Here is a 20,734-nt window from a genome sequence, read left to right as displayed (position 1 = left end):
TTTTTTTAATTATTGAGCAGAAGTTCTTAGCTATATTAAATTCAGAGCTTTGCTAAGCTCATGTGCAACTCCGGGGCACTCTTCACATGTGGCCATGTGTGCCATCCTGGGATACATGTATGGCATTGGAACCATTCTTCAGGCAGTTCTACCATGTAGATTACCTGGGCCCAAAATTAGGCCGATCACTGATGAATGCTGAATGTGGATCTTAGATGCTTTTTTAAATCTCTTATTTTCATACATATTGGCCCACCTGATGAGTTGATTGGCCAGATTTTTTAGGCTAGGTCATCTATATGATGGGGCCCACTTGCGCACATCGTTGATGTCTAACATGTGCGAGTTTGACGACTGGCGTGAGTGCTGATTCATCCTGGCCAACATATTGATACTGAAGGGGCGCAAATGGTGGACCCCACATGTAACCTGACAAAAGGATGTCAAGTGGTTTAATGTCTGGATGGTCCAGATTGCTGGTCAATTGGGCTTTGGAGATGTCACCCGGTTTAACATCTGGATGGTCCAGATTGCATGCCGATTGTACTGTGGGGTCTATAGATCCGATTGGTTGCTATTTCCTGCAGTCCTATTCTATTTCTTGCAACTGGGTGCTATTTCAAATATTATATTTTTCTATAGTCAGCAGTTATGGTCCCATTCCAGCAGCCATACTCCCAACTGGAGAAATTCCGACAAGTGATCTTTTGTAAACATAGACAACCACACAGCTGTATATAAATCTCGTTTTGGGAAAGAATCCCCAGTTAACAGCTATGGTTCGTCCTCTATATGCATCAGAATATGTTTCTGGAAGGATACATCAACTGGTTACTATATTTGGCGTTTTTTATGGCAACTGTATGTTCATATGGCTGTGTACCTTGTCCTCTTCTTAGAAGTACATCTGCAATGTTTTAACAACAGTTGTTCTCTTCTTATTCTTTAATACCTTTTTAGAGATTTCATCATCATCACCTAGGCCTTATCCCAACAAATTGTCAGCTAGATGAATCCATTTCCTCCCCCAACTCTATCAAGGGCCATAACTTCAGTTAGAAGTTTTTTAGAGATTTAAATCTTGTAATAGAAGATGCAAGAAACTGAAAATTTTGTAGAAGGTTGTAAACAGCCTATAAAAGGACCTCTAGCCCTATACACAGGAGGGTTGATTTATATAAAATATGAATTCCAGCATGTTTTGCTACTGTCTCTAAGCATTCTTTGCATTAATCCAAGCACGTGTTGTTTCACTTAATAGTATTAGTTGCTAGGCTGCGTGGCGCATGCCAACAACCCTTATTTGTGACCTATTTCAATTTTATGGCCAAACTGTGACAAGTTGAATTGCATATATGATGCACATGCATTCATAGTCACTTTTTTGGCACAGTTTTGCTGCATCAGTGTCCGCCCCCCCCTGTTTCTACTCTCCCAAAATTTGTCCACCATCTGTGTAACACAGGCAAGTAGAAGCTGTGTGAAACTCTCCACAATGTGTTCTCAACAGTCCTCCAATCTCTCCCTAGAATCGAAGTTGCAGCTGTTCAACAAAATCTGGGTAACCATCCCCCCCCCCCCTCAAGGCAAGTAGACGCTGGGTGAAACTCTCCACAATTTGTCCTCAACAGTCCTCCAATCTCTCCCCAGAATCGAAGTTGCAGCTGTTCAACAAAATCCAGCTAATCATCCCCCCTGTCTCGCTCTATGTCCTCATGTTCATCTCTTTTACCTGAAACAAGTCCACCACCCTTACCGTTATCATAAGTATCGTAGCTACAGATTTTTAATTTCTTTGTAAAAACCTATTTTGGCCCCGTAAAGGACCATTATGTGGCCATTACAGGACCATTATGATGGGGCATTGCGAGTAATTTTTTCTGTAATTTCCATTACAACCCCGTAATGCGTCACGGTTACTATCATTGTTATGGCCATTCTGTAACTGTTTTGGAATACCTTTGTCAACTACCAGCTCCAATTCCTGGCCCAAACTGTAGGCCCAGTTGTATCCAAATACCAGTCTAACTTTTTTTTTGTTTGAATGTCCAAAACTTATATAACCTAGCAGCCTTCATCAAACAATTAACAACCCATAGTCCCCCACCCCCCTGCGCGCGCGCGCTAATCTGTCCCAACAGATTATTCCCATGAACCAGTCCACATGCCGGTTACCCACCCACGACTGTTCACACTCAGCCAAAATCTGTCTGCATCTCTGTCCCAAATCCTGGCTACTTTCAATCCATAAAACAGCCCAAACCATCCCAATTACCAGTCTATAATTTTTCCCCCTTTCAGTTCACTTCCCATTACGGCTGATCCCAAGTGGTTGATTCCGCTAGAAGCAGGTCTTCTTCGTTTAGTCCTAAGATGGTGGTTGATAGTTGACATGATGTGATGTGGTGTTCCAGCAGATGTTGGCAAACATGAATGCTATGATAAATTGGTTGATTGCCAAAAAGCAATGAGGAGATGTTAAACTGCATTTATGGTACGTGGGAAGATGTTTAAGGGGATAAACGATCGTGAAGGCAACAACGAAATTATTGAAGTTGGTATATTTTTCTTAGTGTGAAGAGCATCCAACCAGATGGTACCTTATGCCTTCAGAGAGAAATATGCCAAGGATGTGTATTGCAAAGTCATTCCCATGGAACACGTGTTGCTGGCAATGGAGTGGGCCATTTTTGAGAAATGGTTTACTACAACATAGATTGAATAAGCTCCCCTCCCAAGTCCTTGGAAGACCCATAATGAAGCTAATAGAAGGATCCACCCATGGCGTGGATGTAACAAGAAGAGGCATGTAAAGCCCGGTGTTATACACATGACCTTTGGAGACCGGGCATATACAAAATTGTATAACGAACCAGTCACCATCATGACTCATGCAGGGTAAATAGTATTTTTCCTTTATAGTGACCAATGCTTTCTCTTTAGAAGCGTTCCTATCATTCACGTAGCTCATATATGATCTTTTCCTGCAACATCCTTTAGGGTTGCATGAGGGTGAACCTTTGAATAAATATCCAACATGTGAGATGACTTCATACTTTGGATCTCGACCATCTACACATCTGTTGAGAACCTTGTCGAGAATGGAGCCTTCCTTGTATTTTTCTTAAATGCCTTAAATCTCACAACCTTCATGGCAAGTGTTTCCAATAGCATCACCCTCCTCAAAATTGCTCATTGCTTTGTCTGACATCCAATTTCGTGACGCAAAAGGAAGGTATACTACTCTTATAGAGAAGTTATTCATTTTGTTTAGTAAGCACTCGGCTTCTTATGGGAGTTGAGATATCTCAACGCTTCATGAATCCCAACACAGTATAGAATCTCGATGAACCAAGCTATGCTTCAAATGTCATAACGCTTTGACCACCGTAGAACTTGAGATCATACGTGGAGTAGTTCTTCCATATGCATCATTAAGATTCTTGAGGAAGAATGCTATCTATTTTCTTTCCTGACTTAGCACCATACTAATACCACATTAGAAGCATTACTTTCCACCGCGAAGAGTTTGTTAGGGATACTTTGTCATCTTTCTCTTGATGACGCTGAAGCTTTTGTCTGCTATTTTTTATTTGTTGCCGGATAAATCACTGGTAAAATGTCACCAAACCGTAGGAAGAACAAAACCTATGAGAGGTTGTGACGTGAACGATACTGCAATGGCCTTGATCTTCTTGGTCAACCTTGATCTCTTCTGCATATGCACTATCAATAAGGAATGAACACCTTTTTAACGTAACATACGGTGACTTCCTCTGTTGTACGTCAAATATTTGTTGCAAATGATCAAGGTGAACAAATGAATTAAGAATAAACAAGAATATCATCAAAATAAACTAGGAACTTACCATGAAATGATGGTACTTTGTCTCCGATCTTATGAAAATACTTGGTGCATTTGTCAAGCCACTTGTACTACCCGTCTTGCATTTTAAGCACGGTCTTTTGCTTGTCCTCAGGTTGGATACACACTTGATGATATGCGTCTCATCAGGTTGATCATTGGAAAAAATCTTTGCTCCATGCATCATGTCTAACATATTGTCCAAGCGCGTAATAGGAAATTGATACTTGATAGTAATTCTATTGATGACATGAATGTCCATGCAAATCCTCCAAGATCCATCTTTCATGGGAATTTACAATGTAGGGATAATGCAAAGTGCATGCTTTCCCATATTAATTTCTTCTATGGCACTCTAAGACCCGTTGGTGGAGTTCGACATGTTTAGTTGGACTCATTTGGAAGTGCACAAGAATTGGTAGGCTCGAACCTGGCAACAAGTCTATCTGTTGCTGAATGTTTCTCATAGGAGAAAGTCCAACTGAGAGTTCTTTGAGCACTTAGTCTTGTGTTATCGAAGGACTTTTTGTATAGGAGGTGGAGCATCAAACTGTAGTGTTTCTTCTTTAGCAACTAAGATAAATGATGCTGGTGTCCTTTCTTTCTTCTTCAAACTTTTCTACACAAGTGACTATTCCTCTTTCTTTATCAGATGTGGGTGTTGAAGATGTTTCATTGGGTGCAACGTGATATTAACATCCTTGATAAGGAATATGTATTGGTGCACCATATTTTGGTCCCAGAGCCATTGTCTCCCCAACAGAATATGCACACATCCATCAGAACTAAGTCTTACCACACGTCATCCCTACACTTTAGATCTAGTAGAAGGGGAAACTAAGCATTTGAAGTTAACATAGACTCCACTCCAGAATCATGCATATCTTTCCACGGGAAGAGTAGATGGTGCAGAGGAAAAAATGTATAGTATCCTTCTCATTAGAAAATGATTTGTATAGTATCCTTAGTTTCTACAAGCAGGTCCCATGGTTTAGATATCTAGATTGTTGATTTGATGCCCATGGGAGGCTCAGCAGGTGGGATCGCAGACCAGAGATCTCTTCGATGGAACATTTCCGATCCTTCCATTGGCGGCCTATGAATAGGCAGTTGAGTTCAATTGGAAAAAGGCCAAAGATTGGATGACTAGGTTTTTCTAACCTAGGAGATTTTTGGGGTATGGTCCATCCCAGGTGGAGCCTCTCATATCAACGGTCTGGATCACTGAACCATGGTCCCACACATACTAATTGAAAACCGGAGGGAACCATGCATAGGGTCATATGATTTGCACATTCCTTTTGTAATAATGAAAAACTGTTTATTGTAATATCATATTTCTCTGGAGTGTGATGCCTAAAATTTTTAAACTTTACCCTATTGTGACACAGATACATGCGGAGAATTGTTTTTGAAGGAGGGCATATTGTGGATCCTGATCAGGTAATGAATTTTCTTTTCAGTCTGCAATTTTGTACTGTCACATGGAGACGGTTGGTTCCCTGTCTTTTCAGTCCTTTCAGTCTGTAACTTGCTCATCTTTTATTAGGGCGAGTTCCTCTGCCCAGTGTGTCGGAGATTTGCAAATTCTGTCTTGCCTGCATTTCAACCTTGTTCAACATCATTAAGAGGCTCTTCAACAACAACAGATTCTTATAATAATGTTATCAGCCTTCCACTAGCTTTATCTCTTATCCGAAGTGCGTCTGATGTGGTTGGACAGACCAGATTCCTGAAAACGATGTCCTTGCAGATGAATGATAGCATGAGAAGAGCTCTTGAGCCTGTCTTCCGCATGCTCTGTAGAATGTATTATCCTGACAAATATGACAGTATGTTAGCATCTGGGAGGATAAGCCACTCTCTGATTCTATGGGATACCCTTAGATACTCCATCATATCAACGGAAATTGCTGCCCGTGGTGGGAAATCCAAAACTTCTGCAGGAGGTTACATCTCTGGCATGGAAGCTTTATACAAGGAAGTTGACTCTTCCACTGGATTTGTATTATCATTGCTACTACAAGTTGCTCAAACCACCAGAAGTCAGAATCGTCTTCAGGTGCTTCTAAGGTTTAGAGGCATTCAACTTTTTGCAGGATCTGTTTGTTCTGGAGTTTCCACAGACGATATATTCACAGGTCCTGGTAGTTGGAGTATGATTGCCTTGAGTCTTTTCTTTTCTTGTTTCCTTTACATTCTGACGTATATTAGACAGATAATTTCAACTGTTAACCTTTGAGTGTAATAGTTACTGGATGATTAGATGCATGCTATCATATGAATATTTAGAAAGATAATCAGGGCCTGTTTGCATGTGGGCAGTGCCAATTGAAACGTATAGGATAGCCCTATCCATTTTGTTTTTAGCGGGAGATGAAGAAAATGGATTGGGAAAAGCTCTTTGTAGCACGTTTCTGCTTCCGCCTGGGACATTTTGGATAAACCAAGCACTCGATGTTTTCAGATTACGGAATAGTTGGGATTCACGCAGGCTGTAGAAAGAGTTTAACATGTAAAATGTATGTAGATGTAAAGAAATCTACATAGCGTGTGTGCAGGAATACCGAGCAATGGAAGACTGTATTTTGCTCTGTTATTTTTGTCATGCGAACACATGTATTATCCAAGAACTTCCAGAAAATAAATGAAGCACGTTGCATAAATGTTTTTCATATAATCTTTGAAAGAAGTATTTCATATTCACAAATTCAGCTATAGCTGTTACTCCTTGCTGACTCTCTTTTTGTCACAGGTAGTATCCCATCCATCCTGAAACATCTTGACAATGGTGTCAACTTTCCAGATATTCAGTTTTGGAAACGAGCTGCCGATCCTGTCCTTGCTCATGATCCTTTCTCTTCTTTGATGTGGGTTTTGTTTTGTCTCCCACTTCCATATTTATCTTCGATGGAATATTTCTTGTCTCTTGTGCATCTCTTCTATTCTGTCTGTGTGATTCAGGTATGTTAACATATCTTTCTTTCTAACAACAAGTGGGACATAAAACTCAGATTTCGTATGAGTTTTCTTTTGAAGCCTGCTTTTCAATAGATTTTCCGACGTTTTCTTACGTTGCAGGCACTCATTACATGTCATCTGAACTGTCATTTTGATATCTCCGAGTTGAGATTTTGTGCAACAATGGGACATAAAACTCGGATTTTGTACGAGTTTTCTTTTGAAGCCTGCTTTTCAATAGATTTTCTGTCGTTTTCTTACTTTGCAGGCGCTCATTACATGTCATCTGAACAGTCATTTTGATATCTCAGAGTTGAGATTTTGTGATCGCCTCATTAATGATGTTTGCAAGATTATGGGAGATTCCAAAGTTGCTCAGCAGCATTTTGTCTCCTACCATATTGATTCCTCATGCCATCCTAAAGATATGATTCGGAGATTCACTTTGCCTTATCTGAGACGATGTGCGTTACTGTGGAAATTGATGAAATGTTCAACGGTGGTGCCCTTCAGTAATAGTTGCCATGGGTGGGATAGATCATCTTCCTATCTGAACAATGATACGCTAGAAAGCACCAGTGGCCTCTTAGTAGAGCTTAAAGAAATTAGCGAGCTGGAATGCTTGTTCCAGATAGTTTCACCGGAGGCAGTTCTCAAGGATGAAGTGGTGCACAAGTTAGCTTTAAAGTGGTGCAAACATTTCTGCGAGTTTGGAGTCTGTGACTATGGGCGTATTTTACACTCCACTCCAGCAGTTCCATTTAGGTTGATGCGTCTGCCTCAAATTTACCAGGATCTCTTACAAAGGTTTGCATTTGAATTTGCAGCAAATAGGTTACACAAGTTTTTCTTGAATGGGCTATATTAGTGGAGTAAATGTATGTATCTAAGTTGGTTAAAAGCACACTATGTACATGTGACACACATACAAGACCTGGGCCGTTCATTTGTTGGCCCATATACCAAAAAATCAGTCATTGGATGATCCTGGCTGCTGATCGGATGACTATTGCTCATTGAATGTTGACCAGTGGTTGGGGCTTATTTCTCTCTAACTGTCCTCCTTCACCCAGGAGTCTTTCAATCAGTGTTGGAGTCATCCGACCTGTGAATTCTGGCACATGCACATCGTCAATGGTAAGCAATAGCAGATGAATGGTCTGGGTAACTAACTTAGATACAATGACAAGACTGTTGGTTTTTCCTTATCTTGTTTACCATACTCCTTTTGTTTGAAAGTGTATTCAATTAGAGAAACTTCCATCAGGTACATAAAAAAGCAGTGCCCTGTGTGCAAATCTGTTCCAAATGAACCAGCACTATGCTTGCTTTGCGGTAGATTATGCTCTCCAAGCTGGAAATCATGCTGCAGGTCTTCAAATTCTACACTTAAAAATTGCTTTCTTGTAATTTTCATGTCAGAATATCTAGTCTTTGGTTGTCTGTGCCTTTTTGTCTTACCTTTTCCATAAATTCACCCAATGCTCAACTGACTTTTTATTGCCACTTTTAAGGGATAATGGTTGCCAGAGTCATGCAATGGTCTGTGGTGCTGGTATTGGTGTATTTCTGTTGATCAGGGTATGTGTTTTTTTTTTTTTTTTTTTTTTTTTTAAAATGTATTTATATTCAACATTAATTTTGTTTGATAAAGAAAAAAAAACCTCAATTTGATAAGCTTGACTGCTTGCAGTGTCTGGCTCCTATTTTTCAGTTTAGATACTGTTCACCATTCAGGGTAGTTAATCTGTGTGCTAAAAGTTTACTTGTTGGCCTTTACCTTGTAACAGAAAACCACAGTCTTGCTGCAACGATCTGCACGCCAGGCTCCATGGCCTTCTCCATATTTGGATGCTTTCGGTGAAGAGGTAGGCAAATTTTTCTGGAGTGGCGACTTCTTGTTGATGTCATATGGAAGTTAAAAGACGGTGAAAGTTCTGGCCAGTTAATTGAGTTGCATTTTGTTTGTTCCAATGCCATGTTACTATCTGAAAATTTTATCTTTTTCATGGTCCTACATCTTCTCATTAGTTAGGGTTACTTCATTCATGTATGGATGTTTTGTCTTACTCCTACGAATAGGTCCTCCAATCTACTCAAAGCATTGGCTCTCTTGCGGGGAGTTAAACACCAATCAAGTGGATAATGGCCTACCTTTAAAAAATAATAATAAAAAAAAAATCTTAAATCAGTAAAGCAGATAGGCTGCATTGAACCACAAAACAGGGAATGCTGCCAACGTTAACCCCATATCAGCAATACTTTTCAGTGTATTCGTTTTGGTGGAGACAAAGGGCATTTGCAGCCAGATTTCATTATTGGAAAGATAAGGCTGTTAACAGCATTCACACAATACAATGACCAGCCTACTGTTGAAAACATTGACCAAATGTCAGTGGATAGCAGTCTCCTGCTTGTTAGATGAGCTGATGAGCTGGTGGAGACAGTATAGTGTGTGTGAGTGATCCAGGGTTCAATCCCTAGTATTGTTACCTTTCAAAAAAAAAAAGAAAAAAGTCAATGGATAGCAAACATCTCTGGAGGAATGCTTTCTTATTTTTATTTTTATTTTTATTTTTTTGAAAGATGATAATTTTATTGAGCCAACAGCAAGAAACAGAAACAAAGACCAAAACAACAAAGAAAGAGAAATAAAAGGAAACAAGAACAAAAAACTAACAGCACAAACCCAACAAAAACTAACCTAAAAGAAACAAAAACAAAGACCCAACGACTAGGAAGGCAACCCTAATGAAAACTAAATAGAAATAGCCAAACTAGGGAGCCCAAAGAGCTACTCTATCTGCTACCCTCCCACCTGACTCCATAGAATTACAAAAGCAGTGATTATTTTGCTCCAACCAAGTCGCTCAAAATGAAGCCAACAATGCCTCTCTCCACTTTCTTCTGCCAAAGGAGTCGCCTCCTTCAAAATGCCACAATAGAAAAAGAGCAATGGATAAATAGGTGGTCCGCTTACTCTTCTGCGCTCAAGCATAGTGGGCAACTGTTAGGGATAATGAAGGACCTCTTTCGTAGATCGTCGATGGTAAGGATTATGTTTCTTTTGGCTAACCAAGCAAACGCCACCACCTTTGGTGGAGCTTCGTAGGACCACATATAGAAAGTATGGTTGAAACCGCTATTGACCGATGCTTGAGTTAGCAGTGAATGCAACAACCTAACAAAAAACTCCCCTTTCTTAGAATAGCTCCACACCAAGGAGTTGGATTTCCCCGTAGTGGGCTCCTTACCTTGCAACAAGGATAACAATGACACTAAGTTTGCCTACTCGAAGGAGTACATATCCCTCCTATAGGGACATAGCCACCCCCCTCAATTCTCACCAAAAGAGAAACAAAAGGTCATAGGGATGCCAACATCAGGCATAAATTTGCTAAAGAAGGGAAGGAATCCTTAAAAGAGGGAAAGAACCACACCGGGGATCTTCCAAAAAGCAAACTCTACTGCCCTCCCCAAGCACAAACCTGAACCCAACTGAAACAATCGGGGCCATTTTAGCTACAAACTTACAAAGCAAAGAAGCCCTATAAAGGGAAGAATATTTGGTACACCAACCCATAGGAGGTACCATATTTAGCAACTAATACCCTTCTCCGAAGGGAGGAGTCCTCAACCCCAAATCTCCACACCCACTTTCCAAGAAGGGTCGAATTTACTAAAGACAGACTTTTGATACCAGCACCTCCCTCAACAATCTGTTTGTAGACCTCATTCCAATTTAGGAGATGAAACTTCCTATTTGAAGCCCCCTGACACAAGAAATGCCTTCTAAGTTTGTTAATGCGATCCATGACCGAGAAAGGATATTTAAATAGAGATAAGAAATAGATTGAAAGATTGGAAAGAGAAGCCTTAATAAGAGTGATTCTAGGTCCCAAAGAAGTTTATTCTTCTAGGGGGACAATTTGCTCTCCATCCTTTCCAACACCTTATCCCACAAGTATGGAGGTGACTTTCCTACATACAAGGGAAGCCTTAAGTAGGTCGATGGAAAGGTCGCAACACTATAGCCAAAGATGTCAACAAAGTCTTCCAACTCGTCTAGGGATAAGTTCACCCTAAGCAAATCACTTTTAACAAGATTATAAAAAAAAAAAAAAACTAGGGACCACCTCAAACCATCTCACATCTATGCTTAGGCATGCAACTTGAGATTTTGCTGCCTCGCAGAACAACAATGTATCATCAGAGAACTGGGGATGGTTAATATGTTGGGAGAAATTAACCACCTCGAAACCTTGAAAGAGACATTCAACTTGCCCTTTTGACATCATGCGACCAGTGTTTTAAATATCGACGCTATCAGCTGATATATCCCACGATATATCTTGTATTCCACCTGTGCAATATGAAACGCACAGATAGTGCCGATATATCCCGCCTATTTGATCCAATTGAGTATTTTCAATTTTCGTTCCATTTTTTTGTTGTGAATCATGTTAAACTAATGTCAAATGGTTACAAATCTACGATTATTCATGTTTTCCATGAAAAATCATGGATTTGGAACTTTGATTTCGAGATTTGGGGGAGATGGGTCATGTTGCGGAAATTTGAGAAAAATCAAAATTTCTCACTTTCTCACAAATTAGTTGCAATCTTTGTATCCAAACACAAAATTAAACATGCATGTAACCTGATCTAGTGATTCTTCTTTTGCTTTTGAATGTTTTGCTTGTGTTTCCATACATATCTTCTTACGTTTATAAATTATATGAATAGACTTTGAATATACTTGCATCACTTCAGTTGGAAAGCACATATATTAGAACCTCATACAAAGGAAACCCCTATTATGTGTACTTTTTTTGTAATGTTTTAATTTCTAAGTGTATATTGATGTCTTTTTCAACAATCCTTGAAGTTTCATTGAAAAATTCGACCAATTTCCCAATGTTCACATGTTTCCCAACAATAGCTATACATTACGCGATACAACTGATATATCCCATGTGATAACCAGTATTTATCCATATCCCAAGGGTTTGATACTTTACGCGATAATGATATTTAAAACATTGCATGCGACTGAGGGCTTTTGCTACAATAACGAAGAGAAAGGGGGACAACGGGTCTTCCTGATGACCCATTAATTAGAACAGAGAATTTAGCGCTAGAAACACAAGCTTTGACCTAACCTCTCCATTTCTCTTTGAACCCCAAATGATGGAGAAATTATGTTAGGGAGGACCTGTTTAATTCTCTAGCTTAGAACCTTAGCAATGATCTTGTATGGACTTCCAACCAAATTAATGGGCCTAAAAATTTTCAAGTTATCAACATCTTCTACCTTAGGGACCAAAGCCAAGAACATATAACCTGGTGTGCCGTAGAGGTCGTTACGTAAAGGTAATGGTGGCAACCGTTACATGTTACGGGGTTGTAAAGGTCGTAATGACCGTTATAGAAAAAATGACCAAAAGGCCGTTACAAGCCCTGTAACAGCCTCCGTAAAGGCCGGTACATTATTGGGCCAATATAGGTTTTTTGGGTTTTTTTTTTTTCAAATTACAAAAAGAGACCGTAATAGTTGTTATGACTTTCGTAATGGCCGTTACACCCTGTATCATAAAGGGAACGGTGGATGGATGTTATGACAATCTTAACTGTTACGGAGTACTTATTAGCCAAGCTCAGAAGGCAATTTACTAGAGACGAAAAAAAATCATTAGCAAGCTCCAAAAGATCACCCTTAAGTAATTCCCAAAATGACTGGAAGCCATCGAGAAGCCATCAAGACTCAAAGGGCAGATTACCAAGGCCTTAATTGCTTTAATGATCTCAAAAGAGAATGGAGATTCCAAAGAGTCGGCCACTGCAGGGGATAGAGAATCAAAGGGCAGATTACCAAGGCCTTCATCCAAAAGCAAAGATTTATAAAAGCTAACCACGATGTTGCAAATCATCCCTTTCTCCACTAGTTTTACCCCATCCACCATTAGAGAAGAGATGCAATTGGCCCTAGCTCTCGCATTGGCTATAACATGAAAATATTTGTTATTCTTATCTCCTTTTAGCCAGAGGGCGCGAGAGCGTTGGTGCCATTTGATCTCGTCTTCCTTGATCCTACATTGACAATCAGAAAGAAGCTTATCTCTTAAAACACGATCCTCATCCGACAAAAGACCTTTGATATCTAGATCCTGAATGAGGCCTAACATTGAGTCCACATGCTCCCTAAGATCAAAGACTTCATGCTTCCAAATCACCAACTTAGTTTTAAGCATCTGCATCTTTTTGAATAGCCTGAACCGAGCATGACCTTCCACCTAGAAAGAAAGCCACCATTCTGAAAGGATAGATTTAAAACCTTCAACCTCTAACCATGCCAACTTAAATTGAAAAGGTTTTGGCCCCCAATTCAGGTCCTCCACCTCAAATAAAATGAGGCAATGATAAGAAACCAACTTTGGGAGAGGAAACTTTTGGACCCACTGGGAGGTGACCGTGAATCTATCCAACAACAACATTGAAGGGTTAACTTGATTATTTGACCAAGTGAAGCGAACCCCAAACATTGGAATGTGAACTAGGTCGTGCAAATGGACCCACTGAGCAAAACCCCTCATACTTGTTGTAACCCGACTCCCTTGTAATTTTTCGTGAATAAACTTGATAATATTAAAGTCCCCTTCTATGCACCAGGGAAGGGGCCACTTGGGAAAGACTGAAGACAACTCATCCAAAAACTAGGCTTGAGTGAAGGACGATTCGCCCTATACACCCCCGAAAAGACCCACTTAAACCCAGGCGCAACCTTCACAAAGACCATCTTTACATAAAAATCCCCACACAAGAGTCTTCTTTCCTCCATAGAGGGATTTCAAAAAATCAGAATCCATCCTAATGTAGGGGCATTTTCACACCGGGCTCGAGTGGGGTAGCCCGTGGAATGCGGGGACACTCAAGGTGGGTGACCCATGTGATTTGGGGCCCATGGGGGAGGTCTTGTGTTCGAGACTCCTCATCGGGGGTGATTAATGCGCATTGCACACTAGGCTTGAGTGGGGTAGCCTGTGGGATGCGGGGACACACTCGGGGTGGGCGGCCCGTGTGAGGCGGTACCCATGTGATTTGGGGCCCACGAGGGGGGTTCGGTCGAGGTCCTAACCCATGAGATGTGGGGCCTAAGCTATAAGATAAAGGGATTAATTCGCCATACTCTAACGGTTCGAGCTTTTAGAGCAAGTGGTTAATTGTCTTGCATCAAATTGATATCAGAGCGGGAGGTCTCGCGTTCAAGACTCCTCACTGGGGGTGATTAATACAGGGACATTTTCACACCGGGCTCGAGTGGGGTAGCCCGTGGGATGCAGGGACACTCGGGGTAGGTGACCCATGTGATTTAGGGCCCACGGGGTAAGACTCCTAAGGCCCACGGGGGAAGACTCCTCACCGGGGGTAATTAATGCGTATTTCACACCTGGCTCGAGTGGGGTAGCTTGTGGGATGCCGGGACACTTGGGGTGGGCGGCCCGTGTGAGGTGGTACCCATGTGATTTGGGGCCCACGAGGGGGGTTCGGTTGAGGTCCTAACCCATGCGATGTGGGGCCTAGGCTATGAGATAAAGGGATTAATTCACCATACTCTAACAGTTCGAGCTTTTAGAGCAAGTGGTTAATTGTCCTACATCACATCCCAAAGCCCTTATAGAATCCAATGCTTCCTACCCAATGGGCCTGTGGCCCTAGATCGACTCAACTAAATGACAATCGGCAGTTCGGAGCTTAGACTCTTAAAGAACTATGATAGAGGCTCTAGACTTTTTACAGCTTGACTTAACAATGAGATGCTTTTAGGGGCATCCCAACCCTCGAGCGTTCCATGGTAAAAGCTTCATTGGGAAACCATTCTTGCCCCTCTGCCTCTTCTCTTGCCATGAGGAAACGCCTCGATTTGATCATCAGACAGGACTCCCATATTGATAAGCTCCCCAGTCCCTACAACCCTTAGGGGATCTCGAAGATCTTCTGCAGAGATCACTAGGAGAAATACGAATCCCTCTCTGTTCCATAAGTGGAAATAGAGCAATATAGTTGTCGTCTCGATCACCAAAAACAACCCCAAGGAGTGTAGCAACATGGTTGATTACATCTCTCACTCACCTTTTACTTTTGAATACTCCAACCATATCTAGCAAAACCTTTGAAGAAAGAATCGGGGGAAGATCCACTGAAGTGGGAAAACAACCAACCTCGGACCCAACAACTTCTTTTAGAGGGAGAGAACATGCCGAGGGAGAGATGAAAGAGGGAGGAGAGGCAAATGAGGGGGAGTGGACCTCCATCCCCGCACGATCGATTGGAAACAAGGAAGACTTCTAAGGGATGAAAACCGAGGATGAGACTCGAAATTCGGAAATCTAACACAAGGCTGAGATCTAAGGCTGAAGGTGAGTTATGGAACCCTCCATTGAAGACCCCCCATCCTGAGAAGGATCATCACTCTCTAGATTTGTGGATCCACGTGTTGAAATCGAAGAGGACCTAGTCGAGGAGCTCTGACTAAAGTTATCGTCATCATAATGACAAAGGGCACTGAGAGTTGATGTGTCAATCATTGAAGCACCTGGAGCCAAGTTGTCTTGAGAAGTGGGAGAAGAAGACAACAAGGGGTGATCTCCTTGGGACACCTGTCCACTTCCTTGTCTAAGGGTGGCAAAAGAGCCGCCTCACCATGAAAAGCAAAATACGAATTAGATAGCTCAGATCTAGATGTCTCGAGTCGAGAAAGAGGCTGCTGAAGCTTTGACATGTGTAGTCTCCAAGAGGATGATAGGAGAGGGAGAAGCTAGGGTTGGGCCTTGGAGGGAAGGACTGGTTCCTTCTTGAAATATGGGCTCCCACAAGCCCCTTCTTTATTATGGTCATTTGGACTACAAATTGACCTGTTTGATTGATCTAATGACATGTGGCATTGGAGCTCTCGAATGTGACGATATTCAAGAGAAAAAAACACGCCTCTGCACCAAGCACGCACACTTGCTGTGTGCCACACGCGGGATCTGTGAGAGTGGTGGTCTTGCGAGAAACATCTGATGGACCATCGAACACTATAGCCCACTTATCAAGAATGGTGGTCTCACAGAAACCAACTGCTGGACCATCGAACTCCATGGCCCGCCCGTTCGAAACACCCATCGTTGTAGCCTGTGACCTGGCCGCGATTGACATCGGCCCATCACCATTCTCCGTGGAATCCGGTGGGAGAACCCAAACTTTCCCAACTCTCTCGATACGGTTTAATAGTAACTTAACATCCCCTATAGAAATGAGGATAATGGAAGAAGGCACAACCCCATTGATGATGTTGATGCAAATACAACCCATCTAAGCTCTTTCCAATAGAGAGAATCGTCGTCTATATCGACAAAATTCCCAATACAGGAACTGATCGCCCTAAACGCCTGCTCAGACCAGAGTTCTAAGGGGGCCTCATATAGATGAAACTAGACATCGGATCGGCCAAACCTAGACCACTCTTCCCATTTCACAGAGAGAACATGACCATTGAGGAAGTTTTGACCCACTAGGATTATCCTGTCGATGTTCTCTCTTGGAGTAAGAGAAACCCAGAAGATAGTCAGAAAGATGTTTGAACAGAAGATTCTCGACTGACGAACCACAAGCATGGATAAACCGGAAAGAGAGATGCTTAGGAGAGAAGCCTTCTTTGAGGAAAACAACAAGACTCCACTAGAGTCTTGTTCTGATGGGCTCAATGGTAGCAGGAAGAACCTGCACTTCTCCATTAGAAATAGAAAAGGCTGAGGGCGAATAATGCGGGGGCATTTTTACACCAGGCTCGAGTGCAGTGGCTTACGGGATGCGGGGGCACACTTGGGGTAGGCGGCCTGCAGAACCTATGGATTTGGGTCCCACAAGGAGGTTTCGGTCGAGGACCTAAACCATAGATGTGGGGCCTAGGCTATGAGATAAAAGGATTTATTCGCCATGGTCTATCAATTCGAGCTTTTAGAGCAAGTGGTTAATTGTCTTGCGTCAAATTGGTATCAGAGTGGGAGGTCTCGTGTTCAAGACTCCTCACCGGAGGTGATTAATGCGGGTGCATTTTCATGCCGGGCTTGAGCGGGGTGGCCTGTAGGATGTGGGGGCACACTCGGGGTGAGCGACCTGCATAACCCATGGATTTGGGGCCTGTGTGAGGCGGGTGGCCCATGTGAGGTGGAACTCATGTGATTTGGGGCCCACGAGGAGGTTTCGGCCGAGGACCTAACCCATGGATGTGGGGCCTAGGCTATGGAGATAAAGGGATTAATTCGTCATGCTCTATCGGTTCGAGCTTTTAGAGCAAGTGGTTAATTGTCCTGCATCAGCGAAAGGCTAGAGTCGACCACCGGTCCAGGGGAAGGAGGGAGAACGAAAGGCGAAGGACCTTGAATGCCCAACCTCGTGGCAGAACAAGGTCCTTGAAGGAACAAAGGAGGGCTCCCAACAAGGGTATCCTTAAAAGATACCTTACCACCCTTCTGAGATGGCCTTGGATTACCTCTGAAAGGAGGATCGTAAGAGCTGATGGTTGCTCTCCTAATGTAGGATGAGTGAAACTAACTTAGGATGTAAGATATGAGATCAAATACGCATCAATTTCAACATTCAACATATAAAATCAAACACATCCACATCATAAATTTAGAAAATTCAGATTAACAATGCAAATCTACTAAGCTATCACATACGCAGTGCACAAAGATATAAAGTATTACGAGAGTGACCCGCTTGGAAGTAGGGACTTCCAATCTAGCGTGGGTAGTGTAACATTCTTGTGAGAAAATAATGACACAAATAAAATTAGATTTGGGGAATGAGTTTATTAAAAAAATCCGATTTTCGTTAGGGGTTTTGGGGTTTAGAGGTCGAGGTTTGGGGATTTTGAGAATTAGGGATACAGGGATTAGGGCTTCGTTATAGGTAGGGTTTGGAGGGGACTCAAGGAAGGAAAAGTACCAAAAGGGGGGCCCGCACATGGTTGCCCGTATGGACATGCACGTGCGTTCACGTGTGGATGGGTGGGGAAAAGAGAAAGGGGATGGATTGGGTTGGGTTTTAATGGGTTTAGAGGAGTTGTAAGGGAAGGAGAAGAAGAGAAGTGAAGAAAGGGTATACATTGTTGGAGAAGAGAGAGGAAGAAAGGCACCTTAGAGGAATCCACCACCAAGCAAGCTTCCACTCTTCTATCTCCTCCGCTGCATCGAGGGAACCCACCAGTCCTCTTTTTGTTGCCCTTACCTTGTTCACTTTCGGAGGGCTGCAGTGTGCTTCTTGCACTTTGATTGACCTGCCATTGAAACTTCTCCCGTTGACTCCAATTGCTCTCTCCAAATCCTTGAAGCTCTCCATCCTAACAAATACAAACCCTCTAATGGAGGATGATCCTTTCACTCTTGGGATCACCACCTCCCTAACCTTGCCGTAATGGCTGAACACCCTTCGGAAGTTGATCTCCGTCCACTCTTTCGGAAAGTTATCACACACAAAGTTGGCAACTCCCTAAGAAGAGACCTTCCAGGACCTTGCAAGGGATTTTGATTTCTCCTTTGCCCTTGGTGGACGAGGACCCAACGATCCTTTTCACCTTCATTTCAAATGTCCTCCTCTACTCGATGATTAACGTCAGCGGTACGGTACCTTTGCCTTTAGACTGGGGACTCCATTGTTTATTCTAACCCTGGAACCGTTTCTGAATCGAGAAGAGGGATCTGCATCTCTTCTACCCTGATAGTCACGTCCTCCAACCAAATGGAAATTTCTACAGCCTACTCCGACTATCAGGCCTTGACAATCTCTCTTCTCTAGATTCTTCAGATGATCTCCCATAGTCTTCTTTCGAGACTCCCCTTACATCTTGGATCTCTTTAGATGAATCTTCCCCTAAATGATTTTTATTTTTTTATTTTGTTTTTTACAACTAACAAATGGTTGGGACAACGCTATGAAAATGATAATAAAAATGATAACTATTCCTTAGGAGGTTCGGCAGCCCCCTTACCCACCTTTACATGCAGCAGACGTGAGTCACGTGACAACCTACCTGGCAAGTGTGTGGGGAATTTGAGTGTGAAGATGAACATAAAAAATAAGAAGAAACCGGGCAAGTCAACTCATTAGGTAGGCTACCCTTAGATGAAAACTATGGATGTTTATAAAAGCTTTCCAACAATTCAAAGTCAAGATAATATGTGTGCATGCTTGATGATGAAACTCCTGATTTTATTTTTTTTTGTTTTGGTTTCTAACCCCTATACATGCCCACATGTTCCCCACATGTTTCAAGATTGGCATGTGTGCTGCATGTAGAGATATGTGTTGGACTTTGCAAACCTCCTATAGCTCATACCTTTCTTGTTTTATATGGTTATAATTTGTATCAATGTATGTCACCACCACCACCACCACTATCATCATCATAGCCTTGTCCTAACTATTTGGGGTCGACTTGAAGGCCCTTTCCTCGATAAGTGGACAAGCCTTCAAATATCTTCTCAATACCTCTCATGCCTTTTCAAGGGCCTTCAGCCCCAACAATGTTCCCCTTCTTACAGATTTCCAAGTCTTCCTTTGCCATTACCAAACCATCTCAATATGCTTTCCATCATTTTGTCTCTTATCGGGACTACTCCTTTGTTAGTTGAGATGACTTCATCATAATTATGTCCTTCCTAATCTTCTCACATGTAGTCGTATGTCTAATCTTTATAAATATTTCAAATGCTTGCGTGGGATTTTCCCTCTTTCACCTTCTCTTTAGTATAGTTTAAAAACTTGGCTGCGTCAACTCGGCTCGATGAGATATTAAGCCAAGTCACTATGAAACTCGATTGTTGGAGTGACTGTCTCGACTCAGTGCGACTCATCGAGTTGAGTTAATGACTTGGTCAACTTGACATGTCAACTCGAACCGAGTTGCTCAGAAACATTTCTTTATAAAAAGTAAGAGCCAGGTTTTGAACCCACAACCTCTGGTAGAGAGTCTCTATTCAGCATTCTTAATCACTTTATATTTGCATCTTCTTCAGTTATTTGTATATTTTACCCATTACAACTATTTGAACTATTCATAAATATTATTAGTTTGAAGTAAAGACTGATGTTGTCGAATAGCATATGTGATCGTGTGCGATTGCATATGCGCACATGTGATTGCACAATCGCATATTTTATTTTATTTTTTCGCATTTTCCAAAAAAATTTAAAAAAAATCAGAAAAATCAGAAAAAAATCAAAATAAATTATTATATGTCATTGGCCCTTGAAATACATTTAATTTAAGTAAAATAAAACCAATTACATTTACATTTACAATTTTACATAATGAATTAAATATTAAGTCATCAATCATCATCATTCATCAACAATTCTACTACATTCTACAATATAGTTAACTTCTTAACAATTAACATTTAACAAATATGAAATATCAATATTCAACATTCAACACTACATGATATACATCAACAATCAACATCAACACACTTAGTAAACATTAAACAAAATTAAGAAGTTATTTATTTATTATTTATCTAATCAATGATCATGTACATTGATCTAGTAGCCATTGTGGCATATCACCACCAGGTCCACCACCACCACCACCATCATCATCATTTGAGTCATCTTCTTCTTCCACATACACTTCTTTCGTTTCTTCATCATCTGTACGTACTAATACTTCATCAACATCCAATGGTGGATGATCTTCAGCTTGATCATCATTATCACCATCTCCTTCTTTAATCTCCTCAATCTTATCAGCGGGTTGATGGCTGCTACTCGCCCCCAACTCCCCCCCGTCTTTCGCCTTTGAGTGGTACTACCTTCATCAGGTGTCGATCCGTATGCGGCATCTTCAACTCGTGCCCATGT

The 20,734-nt window shown here is 41.6% G+C and overlaps 1 protein-coding gene across 10 annotated transcripts in view; it reads left to right on the top strand.

The window, feature by feature from the left end:
- LOC131252907 (E3 ubiquitin-protein ligase PRT6-like) overlaps positions 1–20,734 on the top strand; it is a 58,678-nt gene that overhangs the window by 23,985 nt on the left and 13,959 nt on the right. For 8 of the 10 annotated variants that reach the window (XM_058253681.1, XM_058253687.1, XM_058253686.1 and 5 more), the window contains exons 10-16: positions 5,257–5,308; positions 5,415–6,021; positions 6,621–6,829; positions 7,095–7,633; positions 8,094–8,198; positions 8,341–8,407; positions 8,617–8,694. In XM_058253681.1, the coding sequence (XP_058109664.1) occupies positions 5,257–5,308; positions 5,415–6,021; positions 6,621–6,829; positions 7,095–7,633; positions 8,094–8,198; positions 8,341–8,407; positions 8,617–8,694 (1,657 nt within the window). Of the gene's footprint in view, positions 1–5,256; positions 5,309–5,414; positions 6,022–6,620; positions 6,830–7,094; positions 7,634–8,093; positions 8,199–8,340; positions 8,408–8,616; positions 8,695–20,734 lie in introns of those variants that run through there. The other 2 variants (XM_058253685.1, XM_058253688.1) reach the window with 2 other exon arrangements.

This window comes from Magnolia sinica, chromosome 8 (genome assembly GCF_029962835.1).
Source record: "Magnolia sinica isolate HGM2019 chromosome 8, MsV1, whole genome shotgun sequence".
NCBI lineage: Eukaryota > Viridiplantae > Streptophyta > Magnoliopsida > Magnoliales > Magnoliaceae > Magnolia > Magnolia sinica.
This window is presented reverse-complemented; position numbering and strand designations above follow the sequence as displayed.